The sequence below is a fragment of the Sparassis crispa genome (genome assembly GCF_003851025.1).
Source record: "Sparassis crispa DNA, contig_000008F, whole genome shotgun sequence".
NCBI classification, from domain to species: Eukaryota; Fungi; Basidiomycota; class Agaricomycetes; order Polyporales; family Sparassidaceae; genus Sparassis; species Sparassis crispa.
Window position 1 is genome coordinate 181,093 of NW_020939755.1, and position 20,228 is coordinate 201,320.

At 51.9% G+C, this 20,228-nt stretch overlaps 6 protein-coding genes across 6 annotated transcripts; all 6 read left to right on the top strand.

Annotated features, from left to right (window-relative positions):
* Nucleotides 1-3,826: 3,826 nt before the first annotated feature.
* SCP_0900650 (hypothetical protein) lies at nucleotides 3,827-4,822 on the top strand (the record flags this gene model as incomplete). Its single annotated transcript, XM_027761299.1, has 3 exons — nucleotides 3,827-3,987; nucleotides 4,052-4,243; nucleotides 4,300-4,822. 3 exons carry the CDS (start codon nucleotides 3,827-3,829, stop codon nucleotides 4,820-4,822), a joined length of 876 nt encoding a protein of 291 aa, XP_027617100.1.
* Nucleotides 4,823-7,103: 2,281 nt separating this feature from the next.
* On the top strand, nucleotides 7,104-8,318 carry SCP_0900660 (hypothetical protein; the record flags this gene model as incomplete). The annotated part of the gene is made up of 2 exons (XM_027761300.1): nucleotides 7,104-7,428; nucleotides 8,086-8,318. The coding sequence occupies 2 exons, from the start codon at nucleotides 7,104-7,106 to the stop codon at nucleotides 8,316-8,318; spliced, it is 558 nt and encodes a 185-aa protein (XP_027617101.1).
* Nucleotides 8,319-9,767: 1,449 nt separating this feature from the next.
* On the top strand, nucleotides 9,768-10,291 carry SCP_0900670 (hypothetical protein; the record flags this gene model as incomplete). The annotated part of the gene is made up of 2 exons (XM_027761301.1): nucleotides 9,768-9,946; nucleotides 10,246-10,291. The coding sequence occupies 2 exons, from the start codon at nucleotides 9,768-9,770 to the stop codon at nucleotides 10,289-10,291; spliced, it is 225 nt and encodes a 74-aa protein (XP_027617102.1).
* A 419-nt stretch (nucleotides 10,292-10,710) lies between these two features.
* SCP_0900680 (hypothetical protein) lies at nucleotides 10,711-12,641 on the top strand (the record flags this gene model as incomplete). Its single annotated transcript, XM_027761302.1, has 7 exons — nucleotides 10,711-10,730; nucleotides 10,782-10,838; nucleotides 10,894-10,980; nucleotides 11,033-11,204; nucleotides 11,252-11,825; nucleotides 11,883-12,533; nucleotides 12,589-12,641. The coding sequence occupies 7 exons, from the start codon at nucleotides 10,711-10,713 to the stop codon at nucleotides 12,639-12,641; spliced, it is 1,614 nt and encodes a 537-aa protein (XP_027617103.1).
* Nucleotides 12,642-15,299: 2,658 nt separating this feature from the next.
* On the top strand, nucleotides 15,300-17,366 carry SCP_0900690 (3-ketoacyl-CoA thiolase, peroxisomal; the record flags this gene model as incomplete). Its single annotated transcript, XM_027761303.1, has 4 exons — nucleotides 15,300-15,419; nucleotides 15,472-15,760; nucleotides 16,466-17,179; nucleotides 17,242-17,366. 4 exons carry the CDS (start codon nucleotides 15,300-15,302, stop codon nucleotides 17,364-17,366), a joined length of 1,248 nt encoding a protein of 415 aa, XP_027617104.1.
* Nucleotides 17,367-18,989: 1,623 nt separating this feature from the next.
* SCP_0900700 (hypothetical protein) lies at nucleotides 18,990-19,512 on the top strand (the record flags this gene model as incomplete). The annotated part of the gene is made up of 4 exons (XM_027761304.1): nucleotides 18,990-19,105; nucleotides 19,151-19,220; nucleotides 19,283-19,385; nucleotides 19,451-19,512. 4 exons carry the CDS (start codon nucleotides 18,990-18,992, stop codon nucleotides 19,510-19,512), a joined length of 351 nt encoding a protein of 116 aa, XP_027617105.1.
* Nucleotides 19,513-20,228: the final 716 nt, after the last annotated feature.

Consider the following 20,228-nt stretch of genomic DNA (forward strand, 5'->3'; position numbering starts at 1 on the left):
GTGGATGTGGCAAAATTCTCCGCGACGGTGCACCGGTATGAGCTCTGGGATGTCTACGCATGGAACTCGCTGACACAAGCCTGACAGCATTCATCACCATACAAATAACCTCAAATTGGAGGGCAAGCAATATGCATTTCGATCTATACAACGTCGAGCAGAACTACAGAAAATGTGTCGAGAGCTGATTAGCCGCCCACCAGTAGAGCAAAATAAAAGCAGACGGCATGCCCAGCTCTCGACGTCGTTATGCTCGACGACCCTACACCGATCAACGACCGCCGCAGGCCAAAGCGCACGTATCCTTGAATCGCGTCTCCACGCAAACTTGAAGGCCGAGGTGACTGTAAAGAACCATCTTGCGCGCGGACTGCGTATATACCCGGCGCGTGGATGGTCCGTGCGCGGGAACGCGCCGTGATAACTTCAGCGCGGGCGCTCGTATCCGACTTTTTATCGAAAGTTCCACCTTGCAGGTCTGATATTTGGGATGCTCTTATTACATCCTGCTACGTTTGTGGCAGGCTGTGGGGAGGATCTTGAGCCGTTCGCTAGGGAGAGCAAATCCTTCATCTCAAGATCGTGCCGACGTTTTCTGAAGTCGAGGGCGGCCCGTAGTGGAGGAACAAATTTGATGTGGGGCTGTATGTCTTGTAACAATCTATTCTGTTTTATTGTGAATGCCAACAATCTCTTGCCATGTGCGATGATACACCGCACCTTGCGACGCGCACATCCACTTCCATGGTTCTAGGTCTTCAGCAGCAGCTCATTTCGATCTTAAGGTGTGCTTGCCAGAGCCAGATGCTACTGGTACGTTTGTTGTCAGGCTATAGTACAATATTGTGAACGTGATGACGATCGGAAACAATGGTTAATCCAGTGGATCCCACCTGTATATCTAGATACTCGACATATGGTTTCGAAGCCCAGTATTCTTCTCGAGGGCCCGTGTAAAGCACTGTACAGCTTGCGAGCCCTCGTCTGTGCGTTGCGCATATCACGCGTCACGATTGTGCTCGCTATCGCTGGGATGATTTACGTCGGAGTCCACGCCCTATATTTCGGAGGCACCGCGTAAACCATAGCCTCCAGTCATGGGTGCTTTTTATTCGAGGTCTATCGTCTCGGATCCTTCTCAGTCTTCAACGCTGGTGATGGCAAGTCCGATAGCTCAACCTGGCGTGAATATGACTACGTCATCGTGGGAAGGGGTTAGCATATTTTCCCAGTTCAATTGTGTACCTCCTCACGGATATCCTGCCCTCGCTAGGGACTGCCGGTTGTGTGCTCTGAGCCGTTGTCGGTGCGTTGTCACTCAGGCCGTTGTGTTTGTTATCGCTGAGATGATTTTCGTTCGCGTAATGCAACTCCCTTCTACGTGTAAGGTGCTTCTGCCCTAATTCTTTACGTAGAGTATTGTAGGCGCCTCGCGTCGTCAACCGTTACCTCAACTACGCTTTCCTGACTTGTTTAGATACTCCGAACGGCGAAGGCGACTTTACCTCAAAAGATATGCTTCCGGAGCATACTGTATGCGCATAATTGCCGCTCTGTCGAGCCCTGAGGCTGTCACCCATTTGGTGAGTTCACCGATACACATAGGTTTACGTCTCGTTTTCTCACCTATGTGTACTGGATGCCCAGCGGGTTGTTGATACTAGGAGAATACGGTGAGGCATACAATGACCAGTAACATTTCTGCATTATCTCCGTCGTCTGCAAATATTGTTAAACATAACCAAGCAATTGTCGACCTGTTACTTGTTCAACCTTACTCGTCAAGTTCACGATCTGCTTTTGGTGGCCCGATCCGAAACGAGTCTCTAAATCTCTATTCAATGGCACCCTGCTCCACAGATCGGGATAATTGAATCCGCTGTCCCGGATCTATCTCTGACCATGCGCCATGGTGGTGGCTTGCGGCACATCAGCTGGCCAACATTTTCTCGCAATGTCTCGATCTCCTCGGTTTCGTTGCGATAGGAATTTGTGTGCCGGATGTGTGGCTATGACTTTGGCGTTAACTTTGTCCCGCTTTCGCAATTTTTCATGGCGGGACACATCCAAAACAGAAAACTGTTGTACCATGTCCTTGAATCAGCTCTAAGGCGCCAAGTAACATGCGACACTTGTTATTGCTCTTAATTCAAGTGCTTACGTACATGGCGAGTTCTGATGCACTACCCTGCCAAGGTGGAATTGATTTCTACTGTACTATGCTCCAATTCATAAAACTACATCCTTTCTATCACCCTGCCGATGCCTGCTGACCACCCTAGGTCACGAACTTAATTTCTATGAATCCTTATGGAAAGTCGTCCGCCGTAAACATATCGTCCAGTAACTCGCAGCACTTACTTTCTGCTATCTTTCTCACATCCCTTGCCCATAGGCCTTCCGCCATGTGTAGCAATCCCATTTCAAACGAGACACGGTCCCAGTCGTGGGTGCATTTTATTCCAGCTCTCTCGTCTCGGATCCTGCCCAGTTTTCAACGCTCGCTGGCAATTCGATAGAACCTGGCGTGAATATGACTACGTCATCGTGGGAGAGGGTTAGCATGTTTTCCCAGGTCAATTGTGTACCTCCTCACGGATATCCTTCCCTCGCTAGGGACTGCCGGTTGTGTGCTGGCCTCCCGCTTGTCCGAGGACTCGGATGTGACAGTGCTACCCATCGAGGCAGTTAAAAGACGAGTTTATTTGCAAGCTTTTCGTATGCAGGAATCTGAGGAACTTCAGACAGCCACAAGGGGGCCCTTCTCACCAGTCTACCTCTCGCTTCCAAGCTGAAATCAAATAATGCGTGGGACAAGCCACTGATCCACGCAAAATACCCGAATTCGCTTTGCATGCTCTGGACCACCATGCTGACACCAGAAGACAGCTATTTTGAAAGCGACATGAACGTGGTTATCCGCGGGATGAGGTTCCTCGAATGGCGCACACGGACCCACTCGCGTCTGCTTTGGACTTGAAACCCGAGTCCTTCTCGCTCGGAGATGCAGACCCTGTGAAGGTCTAGCGTAGCATTTATGTCATTTTCCCGTTCGTCAGGCTGATGACTTTCTTCCAGGTTACAGGTGACGAGCTCGAGGAGTAGATCAGAAGAAATTTGTCGTCCTTGTTTCATCCATTACGTTTATGGCCACGATGGCTTGTGTGATATATGCAAACTGGCTGCTTCTGTATTCCACAGGTAGCCACCGCGAGGATCGGTATCCGATTTCTTCGAAATTGCAGACGTACTGGAAGTGCAGTGCTAGTCGGTGCGTGTACATGCAAACTTCAAGGGTTTGATGCCGAATACGCCGATTCCTGTGTTGGTTAACAGACTAACTGCAGTAAGCAATGCGTCGGAAGAAAGGGCTGCTCGATGAATCTGTATACCTTGCGGAAACTCTGCGTTTTCAGTCTGAATCAGATGGCCGTTCGCGACACAGAAAGCGCCTTCGTGAGTGCAAACATTATAGTCGTTTGTGGAGCTCGCAATTGGGACGAAATCTTTCTTAGGTGAAAAGCTGGACTTTAGTCAGTCCGCGAGATGAAAATCCAATGTGGACGTCCACTTCTATGCGTGCGTGCTACTTACGTCTGAAACTACTTAATCTTGGAACATATCACAATGGTATCAACGATATCTAGATCTCTTGTTGGAATGGCAAGATGGAGCAACAATGCTATCGGGCCTTGGATCTAACCTTCTGTACTTTGTTGTCGTGGCAGTGCTGTGAAGACAACTGCCAAGTTCGAGTGGCCACGCATGTATAAAATGACAAGGGCGGCGGCCAAGTTCCAACTTGAGTCTTTCCTACCTTCCTGATATGTTCCCGACGCAGGCGCAGCATGAGTCGTGGCAGGACGAGTCACCGCCGCCTGCCTTCCTTCGCCCTGTGGATCTATGCTCTGTCGATGGGTGCCGTGACTGGGCTGACGTTCGCTCCGACGTAAACGGCATGGGGTGCCCTGTGTGCAGGTATCACTGGTGCGTTACAGCCTCCCGTTTTCCTTCCTTTTCGTCGTTAACTCAGTCCATGGCACCGTACAAGCTACACAAACCCGCAAGGTATTCCCTCCGTCTCCACTGCGAGCTGCACGTCACCTGTCTGGTCTTCGCAGGTGCTGCACGAACGGCACGATGACTTGCGCCCGCCCGAGCCCTCTGCTCCAGTTCTCTGCACCAAGTGCACGTACTCAGCCACGGACCGCCTCGGGATCGAGGACCACATGCGCGAAAAGCAGTACGTCTTCCTCTCCCGTTACAATCCCGATCTGACTCTGTGCTTTCGTACTTTAGCGGCGACATGGCCTTCAGATGCCCGTACGTGCTCACCACTACTGGCGAGTCCGCACGGTGCGAATTCACCACGGACGACTACATGGGACTCCGGCATCACCTGTTGCTTAGCCATGGCCAATTAGTGCGTGACTACGGCGGCAAGAGCAGTCTGCAGGATGCCGCACGGTGGAGACGGCGGGTCGCAGAGCGAACGCCCATCCCGCCGGAGCTATCGCTCACGCAGCCCAAGCGCTCACGCGCGCACGAAAAGCTCGAACACCGCTCTGTGCGCCGGCAGCATCCGTATGCATCCCCATCGCAGGCAAGGTTACCCGGGCCTGGGCCGCCGCGCAAACATCTCAAGGTTGAGCCACCCTGGATACCGGACGCACTGTGGTCGGCTCCAACAACGCTGTGGCGAGAGCCTGTTCGAGCTGCGGCTAAACAGCCTCCACCGAAAAGTGAGCATCGCGGTGATCTCGCGCTGTTCTCTACTTCGTTGGAACGCGGTCGGAGTGTAGATACGTCCCCATCTCAGTGATGCGAGGCCGGATATTTTGTTTTTGGGGAGTTCCCTAGTGATTCTCGGATTTCTTTATGTTTGGTCAAAGTTCTTTATGAGTTATCGTGGTAATGCATATGGTAATCTGAATATTGTAACATGAGCGAGCGTCCCCTCAGGTCCATTCGTTGACTGGCGAGATGTATATGAAACTCCACCAGAACGTCTTCGTGGCTGCATCGTGAAATTTTGAACATTGCGATATCGCATCTTATGTTGATCTCTACTCGCGGTTCCTCCAATGCAAACCCCCAAGCTGCCGACGGCCAGCCTAGGCGGTACCACTACAAGACCGACTTTGTGATGAGGTTCTAAAAACACATGCGGAACGCGCATAGCGTAGAGAGGAGGGCAGGCGTATGACCGTGGTGCCCCTGCAGCAACAGTACGCTCTTGAGCAGGAGCAGGAGCAGCAGGTGACTCCCCACTCAGTAGAACGGTGTGTATCCAGCGCACCGTTTCCGGCTCGGACAAGTTCCTCGACGTACATGTTCAGTAGCATTTGCGCGCTGGCATAAAGCAGTACGTCCCGCGCCTCCCACTCTCGTCCACACTGGGGTCCGACACGCACGGCGAGTCGGGCTTAGCGAAGGTAAACGCGCAGATATAGAACAAGGCGCGCAGTGTAGTATCATGGCCCGTTACGTCCACGAGACGGTGAGGAAACAGTTTAACCAGAAATTGTGTTCACATGATACCACTCCAGTTCCGAACTCCTGGGAATAGGCGCCTTGATCGTACTTCGCGGTAGAAGACGCCTTGAACACCCGAGTAGACAATGAGTTCGATGACACGCCCGGCGTTCCGTCCTGCTACGCTGGACGCGAGTTCTGGACCACACTTCTTTGAAGCTGCGCCCTTGCTGGGACGCTCAGAGACTTCTCCTGTGAACGCATCAATTACGCCATCATGCCACTGAGTGCAAGAGAATAGATTTACAAATCGCATATTGAGAAATTAGACCTTAATGGACCATTTCGTGCGCACGGTGGGATTACATGAATGAAGAGGAGTTGACATGATGCACGCGAGACGCAACGTCGCGTTTTCGACTAGACTTCCACTAATCTCACGCGCCCTAGTCGCGAAATCGAGGTGAGTCAGATCGTAGATACGCAGCCTCTGCGGGACGAGTACCTGGACGTTGTGTCATTTGTCCGACCTCCGCGCACAACCAAAGTTTGCCTACATGTAGTCCGTGTTTTTTGACGGTAAAGAGACAGTCCTCCACCATGGTTCAAGATGCATGGTCGAAGGAGACGTCCGGGAGTGGTGGCGAGGTCATTAATACAGGCTCATCGTGAACGAAAGGATGTCTGCACAATACAGACAAAACACAAACGGCAGAAAGCGGGCGTGAATGCATTCTGAACTGGAGGCACTCGCCTGCCACGTAGGGGGAGTACTGGGGATCCTGGAGGCAGTTGCACAGAGTCGCGCATGACATATGCGCGTGTACGACGCGGGGTGGTTCAAAACGCCCATTTCAATGTCTTCTAACCTGCAAATCCAGAGATAACCTACGACGCAGAGCATGCACCAGTCCGAGCATCCGCGCGCGTGCTATGTGCTCTTGTCGGACGGAAACTTTTTGAATAACGCACCGATGTGGCATCCTAGCACTATCCATTGGCTTGTTGACTCGGAATGGCGATCCTGTGATCAATGCAAGGCTGTTCGCTATGTGGAGAAGGGCACCGTCTTCACTACAGTAGTTCAAAGAAACTGGTCTGTTGAGAAGCTTAGGGACTGTAGGCTATCGGGTTAACGAGACCACGGGACTCCATGCGAAGTGCCACATTAGCACGCGTAGGAAGCCTGCGAAGAAAGATCTGAGAACAATGTTGGCGTAGCGCAGTTGACAGAAGTACTGGTCCAAAGCCCCGACGGCCCACTGCAGTTGTGGAGGTGTCGATCAAGACGCGTTTTTGGACGCGTCTTCTTGACTCTTCGGTAGTCTCCGAAAGGCAGGTTGTAGATACTCTGGTTCAACCTTGTTGCCTCAGCCCCAGGATACCCGTATCTACTCTTCAGCGACTTCGATGTGTCTGTGAAACGTGCAAAGCCGCAGCACTCGGCGTGCTCAGTCTGTGCGACGCGGTCATGCCTTATACATTCGACGCTTATCCCAAGGGCCTCCGCGTGGACGGTTCACAATCCTCGCCTTTGTTCTTAGCTTTTACCCTACAAAACGCGAACCGGTAATTCAGCCGTAGTACAGTACTTCAGTTTGCTTGCGCACCATCTCGACCTATTCACGATGTTGACCTTCGCACAGCGCACCACCAGCAGCCTCACCACGACGTTCCCCAAGGTGGAGATCCTTGCACAGTACGACGATGCCGCTTCTCTGGAATCACAAAGGTGCGCCCTCTTTCCCCCTCTCGCGGGCCCACTGACGGACTCTCCTCTGCAGGCGAATAAGGGCGACTTCAAGGACATCCGTCGTCTCGACCCCGCCCTCATCGAGGACATCCCAAACACTGTCCCCATCAACACTGTCAACCGCCAGTGCTCCTCGGGGCTCTCCACCATTAACCACATCACCGCGGAGATCGTCTCGGGCCAGATTGATATTGGCATCGGTGGGTGGTTTCCCCTCTGAGCTCTTGGCTTCGTCTTCGTTGCTGATCACCGTGCTGGAGCTTTTTTTGCGTTCTCATCCCTTCCGGTCCTCCTAGCAGAGCGAGGATGTGTGTTTCCATCGTTCTGGTTGGACTCCAAGAGCTGTCTACGGTCGACTGGTCGTCTCGAGGACGACAAGGTTCACCTTCTACGGCATACCGGTTCGTGCAGAGCCTTCTCAGGCTAGGTTGACCGGCCGCCTTGTGTTGTTCGCCAGAGATGTTGCCAGAGCTATAGGTAGAGATCACAGAGGGTGCAGGTATCGAGCCCGTTGGCGCCTCTACTCTCGTCTCTTTGGGCCTCACTCCCGATGTAACGAGGTCTTGGCCGTAGCATGGCTGTGCCAGTCTTGCATGCACAGGTGCCACCAGATTTCTTGCCTACGGCTCCGTACTCTCCTTTCTGGTCTGTGCAGGGAGTCCGTAGTGCAACGGAATTCGCCTTGTGCGTGCGCCGCAGGTCGGCCAAGCCGTTGGATCACTGCTCTCACAGAGCGCACCACCCCTGCAAATCGCGTTCGCCCCTGCGCTTCTTCCCTCCACTTCAGTTGTTTCCGCCGTTGCCCTTTCATTCCTCCCCCAGTTCCAGTTCTCACTTGCTACTCTCTGTCCTCCCAGGTGCGGGCGTCGAATCGATGGCGTTCGGGTACGGCGCGCTCGGGCTCGCCCAGACAAAGGGTTTCTCAGAAACTTCGCTCTGCGCAAGAAGCAGAGGACTGCCTAATCTCGATGGTCGCTCGCCGAGCTCACACATTATCGCACGGATGCTATTCATGGCCTCCGCACCATGGACTGCCTGGCGGCAAACCTGCCTCCCTTGCAGGTATTTCCGCGCTCTCATCCAACAGTAGATTTCTTCGCCGGATTCCTCCTTGTGCCGGGGTGCTATGCTCGCGCTGGGAGTAGTCGTTGAAGGTTGTAGTGCATGCACGACGCCTCTGGTGGTCCACATTTGGCCCATTATCGAGGCTGGGCTCCAAGATCCTGATGCTTCCGTGTGCATGGCAAGCTGCATCGCCGTTAGCTGCATGTGCGAGTGATTGGAGGAAGACATTGTCTCTAGGCATGCCGTGCTTGTCTCCGTACGTCCGATTTGTCGCACATAGCGGTCTTGAGGTCTGACGCCTTGCACAGACAATGATGCGACTCATGAATGACCTTGTCACCCAGCGCGCTGCGTGCACTTCTCTTGATGCGCTGCCGGAACTCTCCGAGAATGTCGTTCAATGGTACCTCCAGGTCATCGTGGAGCAATTGCCACTAGCACTTCATGCACATGGGCCGAATGTGGTCTGGATCACAAAGCATCTACGTCACGCCACTCCACCCACCACGACGCTGTTCGTGATGCGGTACTGTTCGTGTTCGCTTTGTTTCATCATGCATACTCCATGCGTGTTCGCTTGTCTAACCACGGCATGCTTCATATAAAGCGGACAAGAGACGGCCATCCGTGACGTTCGTTCAAGCTCTACAGTACCATGGCGGTTTGCCAGTTAGTTTCAGCAGTCGTATATCTCGACCGCATGTCCTCGTCGCAAGCTGCAACCGGATTAATGGGCCCTGCCCTCATCTTTGGCGACCGGCGTGTTCTTTGCTCTGTTGTGCTGTTCCCGGATGTTCCTACTGGTCCGACTGCCGGTGCCCCTAGTGATCAAAGACCACACATGCAAGATGAAACATGGTCCCGCCTTGCTCTCTCGCTCTGGCCCAGATATACTAGGTGCAGACCGAGTGGCAGAGCGCTGCGCACCGTTCTTGATAACGAGCGCTGCGGCCGCCCACGGTGGGATATTATGCCGGTGACAGGTCCTCCTGGAGGGCCATGACAGGGGTCGACCTCGACGCGACGAGCGCCGGCGGTGAAGCGGTGACGCGCGGTCTGACCATTGGATCTCTGGCGACATATTTCGTGGGCCGCGAGTACTTGAAAGCTGGTTATGACGAGCCTGGGGTCATTCGATCTTTTGTTCTGGCTTAAAATTCCATATTTTTTTCCCATACGTATTGCTACGGCGCAAAAGGAGGCTGTAGTGTCGTGCGATGAAGTCTTCGCACTGTGCTACATCGTGCTACATAAACGGGGACGTATCGCCTACCGTGACTATGTGGCCTATGTTGCACTGCACGGCTTCCGGGAAATTTGCTGAGGGAGCATACTTACTCGCTATTTCTCGCTTCCTTCAAACGGACCGACGGACGACAGGTATTAGGTATGCTTCTGTCCGCGGACCACTTGCCAGTCATTGTCTCATTTGATCTCACTGGCTACAGTCCTGGCTTAGATCTGCATCGGGTCAATGCTCGTGCAGGACGTATGCAGCGGTGCTGAGGAGCTTCGGGCACCTCATTCGAACCTCCAGGATCTGACACTTTCCGGGCGCATTCCGTATCGGACCAGCGAGATGCAAAACTTGTTCCTGGGCGCAGCACAAGGATCGTGCGACACGCAGTGGGCGTTCATATCGGGACATCTAAGGTAATGTCTCCTGTCCTTACCCTGAGCTGTGTCGGCAGAATCCTTCCGCTGCATGACCTGTCAGCAGGACTCCTCGTGTTGTGTGCGAGTTACTCAGTTATGCCGGAGCACGGCATAACTGAGTAAGCTTTCTTCGATGTTTGCTGGTGCGAGATCGAATGCGGGTGATTCGGCCGTTCACGCTGGAATGAAATCTTATCTTTGCAAGATTTTTCAAACGTAGCCGCATCTCTTTGAGTTACTGCGGCAATCTATTGAGCTGTCGTTCGTTCTGAATTTACTAACACATTTCGCGACAGCATTTCATCTGCGGATAAAGAGGAATCACGCTTGGGGGAATCATAGTGGCATCGCATGGCGGTGGTTACATGCCGTTGACTTTGAATCTTCATGTTCAGCACCAGCTTCTCTGTTCAAAATCGAAACTTTAGGTTGCGGAGACACTACTCCGCTAGGTCTCCACCTTCCTACGACGGAAAAACTTCACGGCGTCAATGGTCATGCTCTCCTTGTCGGATTGCTCTCTTCGCTGATACGTAGCTTCCCGAGCGCTGCTGATCAGAGCTGATAGGAACAATCAATGGGTCATGCCCTCCTTATCGACGAGCTCTCGCTCGGCATCTTTCCGCCCTTATCAATTGGCCCCATCGATTTCTGCGCATCAACTCCCAGAGGTTCTGGTTACCGTCTCGAGACTTCCGTCCATATTGCCTTAGACGTCTACGAACCTATCGAAGGGACTGCCTCGACATCCTACTCCCCCAATGTCGAATACAATCGAAGGGTAAGTAACATTATTGATCCGATTCACCTACTCATCCCAACGCGGACATAGATCGCGAGAGCATCAACAGGCTGCTGAAGGGCGAGCAGAAACAAATCATGGAGATGGGTATGTAGCTACAGCACCAGACTCAGTGTGGCAGTCGTATAATCCACGATCACAGACTACAACACGATGCTCGAATGCCAACCCCTGGAGGCAACGATGCGAATAGAAGCACCAATGCACACACAGACGACGACAAAGAGAAGTGAGTTTCTTCAACCATATGCAAAAGCGATTACTCAGTGATCCGAGAGCAGCTTGAGTATCTTGCGGGATATTCTTCAGACATTGAAGGACTCTACAATCATCGAACCAAGCGGGAGAGATGTCAGATCACGCTTTTGGGCGAGCTATCAGAAGCTTTCAACTGAATATGATAATGAATTTTTGGAACGCTGCCGCGGGGACATGGACATAATCCTGATCTTTGTGAGTGAAGGAGTACTGATGCTGATGTGCTCTAATGCACCATGCAGTCTGGCCTCTTCTCCGCCGTTAGCACAGCCTTTATCATTGCCATGCAGCCCAATCCGAGTGATACTACAAATGCTCTTTTGGCACAGCTTATCCGGGACAAGAATAACGTGCAGGGCGGCGATCCGATACCCTCAGCTTCATCGAGAGGCGTGTGGTTCCAGGCCTTGGCTTATGCTAGCCTCTTATTGAGCCTTCTCGCTGCTTTCGGTGCAGTTCTTGGTAAACAGTGGCTTTCTCACTATAAATCAAGTGGTCGCGGTCATGGTTCTCTCGAGGAGTGCAGCATCAGGAGGCAACAAAAATTGGACGGAATTAAAGAATGGCATTTAGATGCCGTCTTACAGTCATTTCTCGTGCTCATGCAACTTTCCCTCTTTTTCTTTGAGGCTGCACTCTCCTCTTATGTTTGGGCCGAAAGCCATGCAATGTCTGGTGTTGTCATTGCAATGACAACTATTGGCTTTATCTTCTACACTGGCACAATCTGTGTGTCATTTAAGTCAGAGGACTGTCCATTCCAGACTCCTGTGTCGACTCTTCTGCGGTTGGTTTGGAATAGATTATGTGCAATCTGTAAGTTAGACATGTTACTCACCTTTAAGATGGGGCACTGATTGCTGACCATCACAGCTCAAAGCCTTACCTCTGCTTTTATCATTGTCAAGCTCTTGAGAGGAATGAAGTTTGCTCTGATTTGGATCCAATCTGCCTTCTCAGTGACAATCTCGAATGATACAGAACAGCAAATGAAAGAAGAAGCAGAATGTTCTGGTGGCCCAAAGTCTGACATTGACCTCAGGTCAACCTGCCTTCCATCACTGAACTGGCTCTTTGAAACTTCCACGGACTCGGAGATGATTACAGCGGCTGCTTGCCTAGTGCCAGAATTGGACATAAGCCTTTTTGGGGCTCTGAAGGTGTCACCCATAGAGTCACAACTGCCAGATATGTTCATGAAATGCTTTGATGACCAGGCTCATTGTATTTCTGGGGCCTTTGACAAAGCTATTGCATTTGGTCTTGCACTTTCTCACTTGTACTGGAGACGATACTTTCCAGGAGGAAATTCTGGATCTGCAATAGTTCTTCCAGGATTATCAGAATGTCAAGTTCAACATGATCAGGTTGACCTTACTGACTCAAAAACTCGCATACACAAAGCAATGATGATCAATGGAGATTTCTGGGACTGTTGGAAGTACCTTGAATCACAGGATCCTCATTTTATGTTGGTCTCTCAGATTGGTCTTGGACAGATGACATGGAAAACATTCATCCGGGGTGACATTGATGTGTCATCACATTCAATTGCTGCTCTTACATCACTTTTGCCCAGTTTTTCATACGCCTTCCTTTGCTCCCAATCATTGCAGCAGCCATTTGAGCTAGAAAAGTTGGCAGTCCATATAATGCTTAGGCTGCTTTCATCTTCACTGGCTGAGCACTCTATGCCGACAGTGGCCAACTGTGTGTTCCTTGTTATATGCATCTTTGGCATAAAATTTCCACAACAATACTTGATGAATTCTGATAAAGGGTAATGTCATTTTGTTCTTTCATGTATACATTATTTTAACAAGCATATTTGCAGCATAATTGTTGAAGATTTGGTTGCATTGCTTGTCTGGAATTTTCCGAAAACTCTTCTAAATCATGTCCTTTGGGGAGACACTAAGAAGACCCTCTTACTGGCTCCAGTGATAACTCATATCATAACCTTCGATCAGTCATTTGCCTCAGCCCATGGTCATTTACAAAGCCTTCAAATAATGTCTCAAAGTTCTTTCATCAAGGAAGTGATTAGGTGTTGCAGAGACTTGATCAATCAATGCTCTTCTTTATCACATGTGGATAAGAATATCTCAGCAGCACATCAGTTCATTGCAGCAGTTCTGAGGATCCTCATCACATGGAAACAGACAAATTGTCATAATGACTTCCTGATATGGAATGGCAAATTCACATACAATCATAGTGCCAATGACTTGCAGGATTTTGACTGGCTGGCCGACTACCTGGATTACCATTGCAAAGCAAATAATAAGACTGCTATCATTGATAGTCTCCTAGTAATGACTATCATGCAAGGTCTTGGCAGTAACATAAAGAGGGCAGCATTTCTTGATGCCATCATTTTTTCCTTACGCTCAGAGGTTGTGCATCTGCGCAATGCTGCTCTACAAGCAGCTTGTGCTGCTATAGTGACACTCTCCTCCATGGAGAACATGCAGAATTTTACAATAGGCAAACAACCTCAGACCAGATTCTCAGAAGCTCTTGGAATCTTTGCTACTGCTTCCTTCAACTCTATCAGCCAGCCAAATTTCACTGATTCCGAGTATGCTTATAAATCCCAGTCTGAATATAAACCAAAAAATTGCTATTTGGAACTCCTTCTGGCTCTTGCCAACTCCTCTGATTGGATTCCTTGTCTGGAAAAGGATGGTCATATCAAGTGCTGCATAACACTCCTCAAGGAGCCAAATATTTGTTATCATCCTTCCCATTACTTTTTGCTCGCTGGAATTTTTGCAAGAATTGGTGCCAATGATTCTGCTCTTCATGATGTGATCACAGAGGACCAATGGTGGATTTTGATCAAGAGCTTTTGGGGTGAAATGGCTAACTGGATTGATGCCGATGATTGGTGCTTTGATGCTCTGCCATTCCTCGTACAGCGCACAATCAATCTGTCAAATTTAGACGAAGTGAAAGAAGAACTCTACAAAGATGTTAATTATTGCTGGATGTACATGCAGGGGAGAGATGTGAATGTGAAGAAGAAAGTCATGCCGGAGATGGTGAAGCTGCGTAACAGACTTAGATAGTGGACCAGGAAATGGACAGTCAGTGATACCTTTACGTAGTATAAGATGCAAAAGCATCTTGGTTGTGATGAGTTCACTTGCGTACTCAGTAACCGCATACTACGGTAATACCGCACTTCACTGTGTCCATTGATCGGATCGCACCACACAATGGACTGGTCAATCTCATGATTAGAAGAAAGACAATTGACTCGGATTGCAATGAGTTCAGTTGCGTACCTGGCAACTGCATACTCCAGTAAGACCGTGTTTCACTGTTTCCATCGATCACATTGTACCACACAACGGACTGGTTAATCTCATCATTAGAAGAAAGACGGTCAACTGGGATTGCAATGGGTTCAGTTGCATACCTGGCATCCGCATACTACGGTAAGACCGCACTCCGCTGCCTCCATCGATTGGGTCGTGCCGCACAATGTACTGGTCAATCTTCTTATTAGAAGAAGGGCAGTCGGCTCGGACGCATACATTCTGTGAGATAGAACCGTGATTCACCGCAGTGCCAGCGCTCGCCGCAACCGACGGTCTGTATCGTGATTGGTAAGTGAACCACATGCCTGTCAATGTATATCTTTTGGCAGGACGGCCGACGAAAAATGACGAGTTATCGGGGTGCGAGGCCTTTCCAAGCTGAGCACCAGCGGCGCAGACACTTCCAGAGATTAGACGTACATACAGCCACGAGCCGAGTGCGAGTGACTCAGCTGGAGTGGGCGCGGTTGCCTTGACATTCTGTGAGGAAACGTCGTGTATCACCGCCTCGGCAGCTCCTCAGCAGTAACACGGTGAGCTGTGAAGAGAACAGTGGGATTCGGAGAAGGGATATAGTACAGATATGCTCACAAATCGAGGCGGCTAGGTGGACTAGTCTCTATTATTGTAGAGTCTAGTTACTCTGCGACGCGTCGGTGATGCTGACCAGACTGGACCATTGTGGTGATGCATGCGTTAGCCTGAGCCGGCAACTGGCCAACAACGCGTCCGCCTATACCGGATCTTACTAGGAAAGCGTTCTTTTTCATGCGCATTTCATGATAAGTGACAGCTTGTGCTGGGTGGACTGTGGTGGCGCGGTCGGAGAGTCAGCACCGAGGCACGCGACGCGTACCCCTAACCCCACACCGCGGGGAATAACACGTGCGACAGTGGGCCGGTAATTCAGCCATCGTATTTCAAGCTTGCTTCAGCTCTCTCTCCTCACCCGCACCTACTCACGATGTCGTCCTTTGCACAACGCATCAGCAGCTTTACCACGACGTCCCCCAAGGCGAAGATCCTCGCACAGCACGACGACGACGTGGTCATCGTCGCCGCCGTCCGCTCAGCCATCACGAAGGTGTGCCCTCTTCCCCCGTCTCGCGCTCTCGCTGACGGACTCTCCTCTGCAGGCAAAGAAGGGCGGCTTCAAGGACACCCGTCCAGAGGAGATCCTCTCAGGCATCTTCCGCGCCGCGTACTCTAAGGCTGGCCTCGACCCGAGGCTCATCGAGGACATTGCCGTAGGCAACGTCCTTCCCCCCGCCGGCGGTGCGAGCGCTGCGCGCATGGCCGCCCTCCACGCTGGTATCCCAAACACTGTACCCATCAACACTGTCAACCGCCAGTGCTCCTCGGGTCTTACCGCCATTAACCACATCGCCGCGGAGATCATCTCTGGCCAGATTGATATTGGCATCGGTGGGTGGTTTTCCCTCTTCGCTCTTGGGTTCGTCTTTGCTGGCGATCCTCGTGCCGGAGCAATTGTCGCGTCTCGTTTTACTCGGTCTTCGTAGCAGAGCGGGAATGTGTATTTCCTTCTTTCTTCTGGGACTTGGGAAGCTGTCCGTGCTTGACTAGTGGTTTCGAGTGCTGTGCCTTCTGCCGTGTCTATATCAGCGTACTAACCTAATGGAGATGCTTTCAATTTATCTCTTCCGGTCTACGGCGCGGTGTCTCTTTATATCCACCACTTCACATTCCCCGATACGTTTCATCCTAAAGCTCAATCTGTGGACGTCCGAGCGCGACTTGTGCCTGTTCTCCATTTTTTGCACACAGCTATGCCGACGTTGAGTTGCCGTCTTCAAATGTTGCCTCCTTGCGTGTGGCTGTATCGTGGAGGACCGGACTTATAATACGGATATCCGGTCGTTATCCTCTGATGATTCCTTCTGCGCTATGCGCGGGCTTTCCCTACGTCATACATTCGCGATGACGTTGTGACCACGTCCTTGTCTTCAATTTTGGAATATTCTCTGCAGAGCAAGAAGCTTCACCTATGACTGAAATGTACGCAGGGACTGGACACCGGTTCGCGCCTGCAAGTCCCTTCTTCATTCACCGGTCCTTTTCTCCCTGCCATCCTTCACTCCAGTTCTCAGCCACTGACTTCTTTCCTCCTAGGTGCGGGCGTCGAGTCGATGACGTTCGGGTTCGGCGCGCGCGCCCAGGCCGACGGGTTCTCAGAAGCGGTGCTCTCGACTCAAGAAGCGGAGGACTGCCTGATCCCGATGGGGATCACGTCCGAGAATGTAGCAGCGGACTATGGGATCACGCGCGAGGTGCAGGACGCGTTTGCCGCCTCCTCCTTCCAGAAAGCCGCCGCAGCACAGTCGGCGGGCAAGTTCGCCGCGGAGATCGTGCCGCTGGAGGTGACCTGGGTGGACCCTAAGACGGAGCGCGAGACGCGGGTGGTAGTGGACCGCGACGACGGGGTGCGCGAGGGCGTCACGGCGGCGTCGCTTGGGAAGCTAAAACCCGCGTTCAAGGCGGACGGGAGCACGCACGCCGGAAATGCGTCGCAGGTGTCGGACGGTGCCGCGGCGGTGGTGCTCGCGCGCCGGTCGACCGCGGCGCGCCTCGGCTTGCCGGTCGTGGGCAAGTTCGTAGCGGCGGCGGTGGTGGGGGTGCCACCGCGAATCATGGGCGTGGGTCCTGCATACGCGATCCCGCGCGTACTGGAGAAGACGGGGCTCGGGCTGGCAGACGTAGACTTTTTTGAGATCAACGAGGCGTTTGCGAGCCAGGCGGTGTATTGCGTACAGAAGCTCGGGATTCCGGTGGAGAAGGTGAACGTGAATGGTGGAGCGATCGCCATTGGGCACCCGCTTGGATGCAGTGAGTACCCTGCTTTATCTTTCCTTTTTTTCTGGAGTGGTGCTGAGTGGTGCCTTTTGCAGCGGGGGCACGCCAGGTCGCGACGGGCTTGAATATCTCGAAGCAGACGGGGGCGAAGGTGTTTTGCACGAGTATGTGCATCGGCTCTGGGATGGGCATGGCTGCCATATTCGTGAGCGAGCAGTGAGCGCGACGTGTGTCGTTCTTGCGTTGTATGCAGTCTGGAGACGGTGGGGACGCGTTACATATGTATTGTCGTCCTTTTTGTGATGACGTCTTTTCTGTCTTTGTGTTTTTCTGCTTAGCGGACGAACACTGTCACGGTATATTATGGAAAATAGGAAATTTTATGCAAGAACGCAAGATAGAGTGATTGAAGGCGCGTCATGATTGACTTTCGAATTTTCATGTGCTATGTATTGCGGAATACAAAGCCACAGACGTACGGTCAAACCGCACGTCACCGCGACGTCAGACACGGATATCCGAGGTACGAGGTTGAAGCCCAGTGAAAAACGCATGAACGAACCAAGACGCACTAGATCACGGCTTGACTTGGACTATCAACTTAGCTTCGCAAATGCATCGCACGTTCTGATAGTCAAGCTCATCCTAAGAGGTGTTCTACTGGAGCAATTGTTTTAATTTGACTTGGGGCAAGTGCTATGAGCATCATAAAGTCAAGTTAAAATGTTATTTTGGTTAAAATTTGAAGGGATTGCTTCGAAGTGTATAAACGCGCTTCTCCACACGCTTCAGCCACCGTATGTGGCGTAGGCGCTGGGGTCCTTCCCGGTGGCGCTTCGCTGACTAAGCGGCCGTTCTCTTTGGAGGGATTGCCCCTCCCCATAAATATAAAGATCAGGCCTTTCTCCCGTTTACCCCCGTTTACCAACCTTTCTTCACCTACAAGACGACTTCCACGCATCAAAAGTTTCCCATTCTGTGTGACCGGCCGAGTGTGTGCATGTTTCACCTTTACGAGCTATCCACGTCACTCATTGATCCCTCTTTCTCTCCAGACTTTACTGCCCGCACCATGTCTATCTCACCGATCCTGGGAGATACCCGCCATCGACACATTAAACGACTTAGTCCCTGCTCTTCATTCCTATGTAACCACGCGCACCTCCCTCCCGAGGCGCGCGAGAGCCGGTGTCGGCCATTCACCGACGTCGACCGACTACTTAGCCCTGTTGTAACCGAAGCATGCAAGAGCCGGTATCGACCATTCACCGACGTCGACCGACTACTTAGGCCCGTCGTACCTGGGTTACATGGGCCCCCGGACGGAGTCACAGGAGGTCGAACCAGATCTCACCTGGTCGAACACGTGCGAGAGATCCTGTGATTTGACGTGTCGATCCTGTACCATGTCCCATCTGAATTGCACTTTGCTCGATGTAAGGCCGCTATATATCTGCCGAATTTTGCTGCACGCATGTATCGATTAGCTATATATACACTATATGTTGTACTTGTGCCCAGTGTACTTGCACTTATATCATCTCTTTGCACCCACGCTGAGCTCAGAGATTGTGACATGGATGCGTCACCGTACTCATGTCACCACCACGTCTGCGCTCTTATCCTCCTGCATCCAGTCGCTCTGACCTCCAGAGCACGATGCTTATTATACCGGCTGATCGCTCTCACTCAAGCTCACCAATAGCTCCATGAGAGCACCCACCCCTCGCTTACTAAAGACACCGCCGCGGGCGAAGACGATGCAGCGGCAAGCTCGAGCTCCAAGAAGCCCATCATCAAGGCACCGCCGAAAGCGTGCACACTGCGCGAGATCAAGCTCGAGATGCCGATTTTATATGCGGCCGAAGACACCGTCGAGAAGTGGCTCAACAGCCTTCTCTGCCTCAATGTGACGGTCATGCCACGCTCGAGCGCGCACAGCTGCCCGCACCCCGCACAGTACGAACTGTTCTACATCTCATTCCCTGTCTAATCTCGCAGCAGTTCCAGGAGAACAAGTTTGCTTTCTGGCGCACGCGTGGTGCGCATTGCGACACATCCGGACTATGTGAACGTGTGTTCATCTTCCTGATGGTAATCCTCTGATGTGTCCCTATTGATGAGGTACAGCAACAGTTTCTGTGCCAGGCACCCAAGCACCTAAAATGTCCTCAAATTTACTTATCAGATGGTCGAGAGATCCCCTCAGCCGTACTCGCAGTTGCTGCTGATTACCGTAGTAAGTACTGCCTGCTTTTGTATGTGCAAGTGTAGATCACGTTGTGCTAATCTTCCGCGTATGAGATCCTTTCTCGCAGATTCGCCACCACATCTATTGCGTATGGACATCGTGTTCGTTCAGATGACGATGACGAGCGTGCGTGGGCAGGGGTGCGCGGGTGCGGGCGCGCGGGCGGGGATACGGGCAGGAGCGGGAGCGGGGGCGGCGAGAGCGAGAGCGGAGCAAGTCGAAGTAGATCGCGCGATGTCGCAGGAGCTCGCACGACGCCGAGGGTGCTCACACGACGTCGAGTGTAGTCACAGTGTATTTAATCACGACAATACAATTATTATACAGCAGCTTAATATTTGAGTAGGTGCGAAGTCCCTCAATTCTCCCGCTTGGCACCATGTTAGCCTGCGACCACGTTCGACTGGCCTTGCTCAAGATCGCATATAGTCCAAAATCTCACGGCTGGCTGGTCACAGCCACGACCTCGTGCGACTCGCTGCGATCTCACAAGACGCGTTTTCCACTGGGAACGTTGAAGCAGAGTGTCTGCCATCTGCCTTCGGGAGACTAAGTACTCGCGACCCGCGAAGGCGCTCCAGAAGGACGAGGCACTGGCGTACTCCACCATAGGCTCATAGATACAGCCTCTAGTTAGCGGCAGACAGTCGTTCCTTTCTCAGTGAGCATCACCTGCCAGATTCCTAAGAAATAGGAATTGTCAGTGAGGCAAACTATGTCATGCACACTGGTGAAGCCAAGAAATAGCCAGCTATCTTGCGATGCACGAGCACGTTGTCGACGCGCAGATATTCGCGATAACAATAACTTGTATATGATGCATGTTTAGGC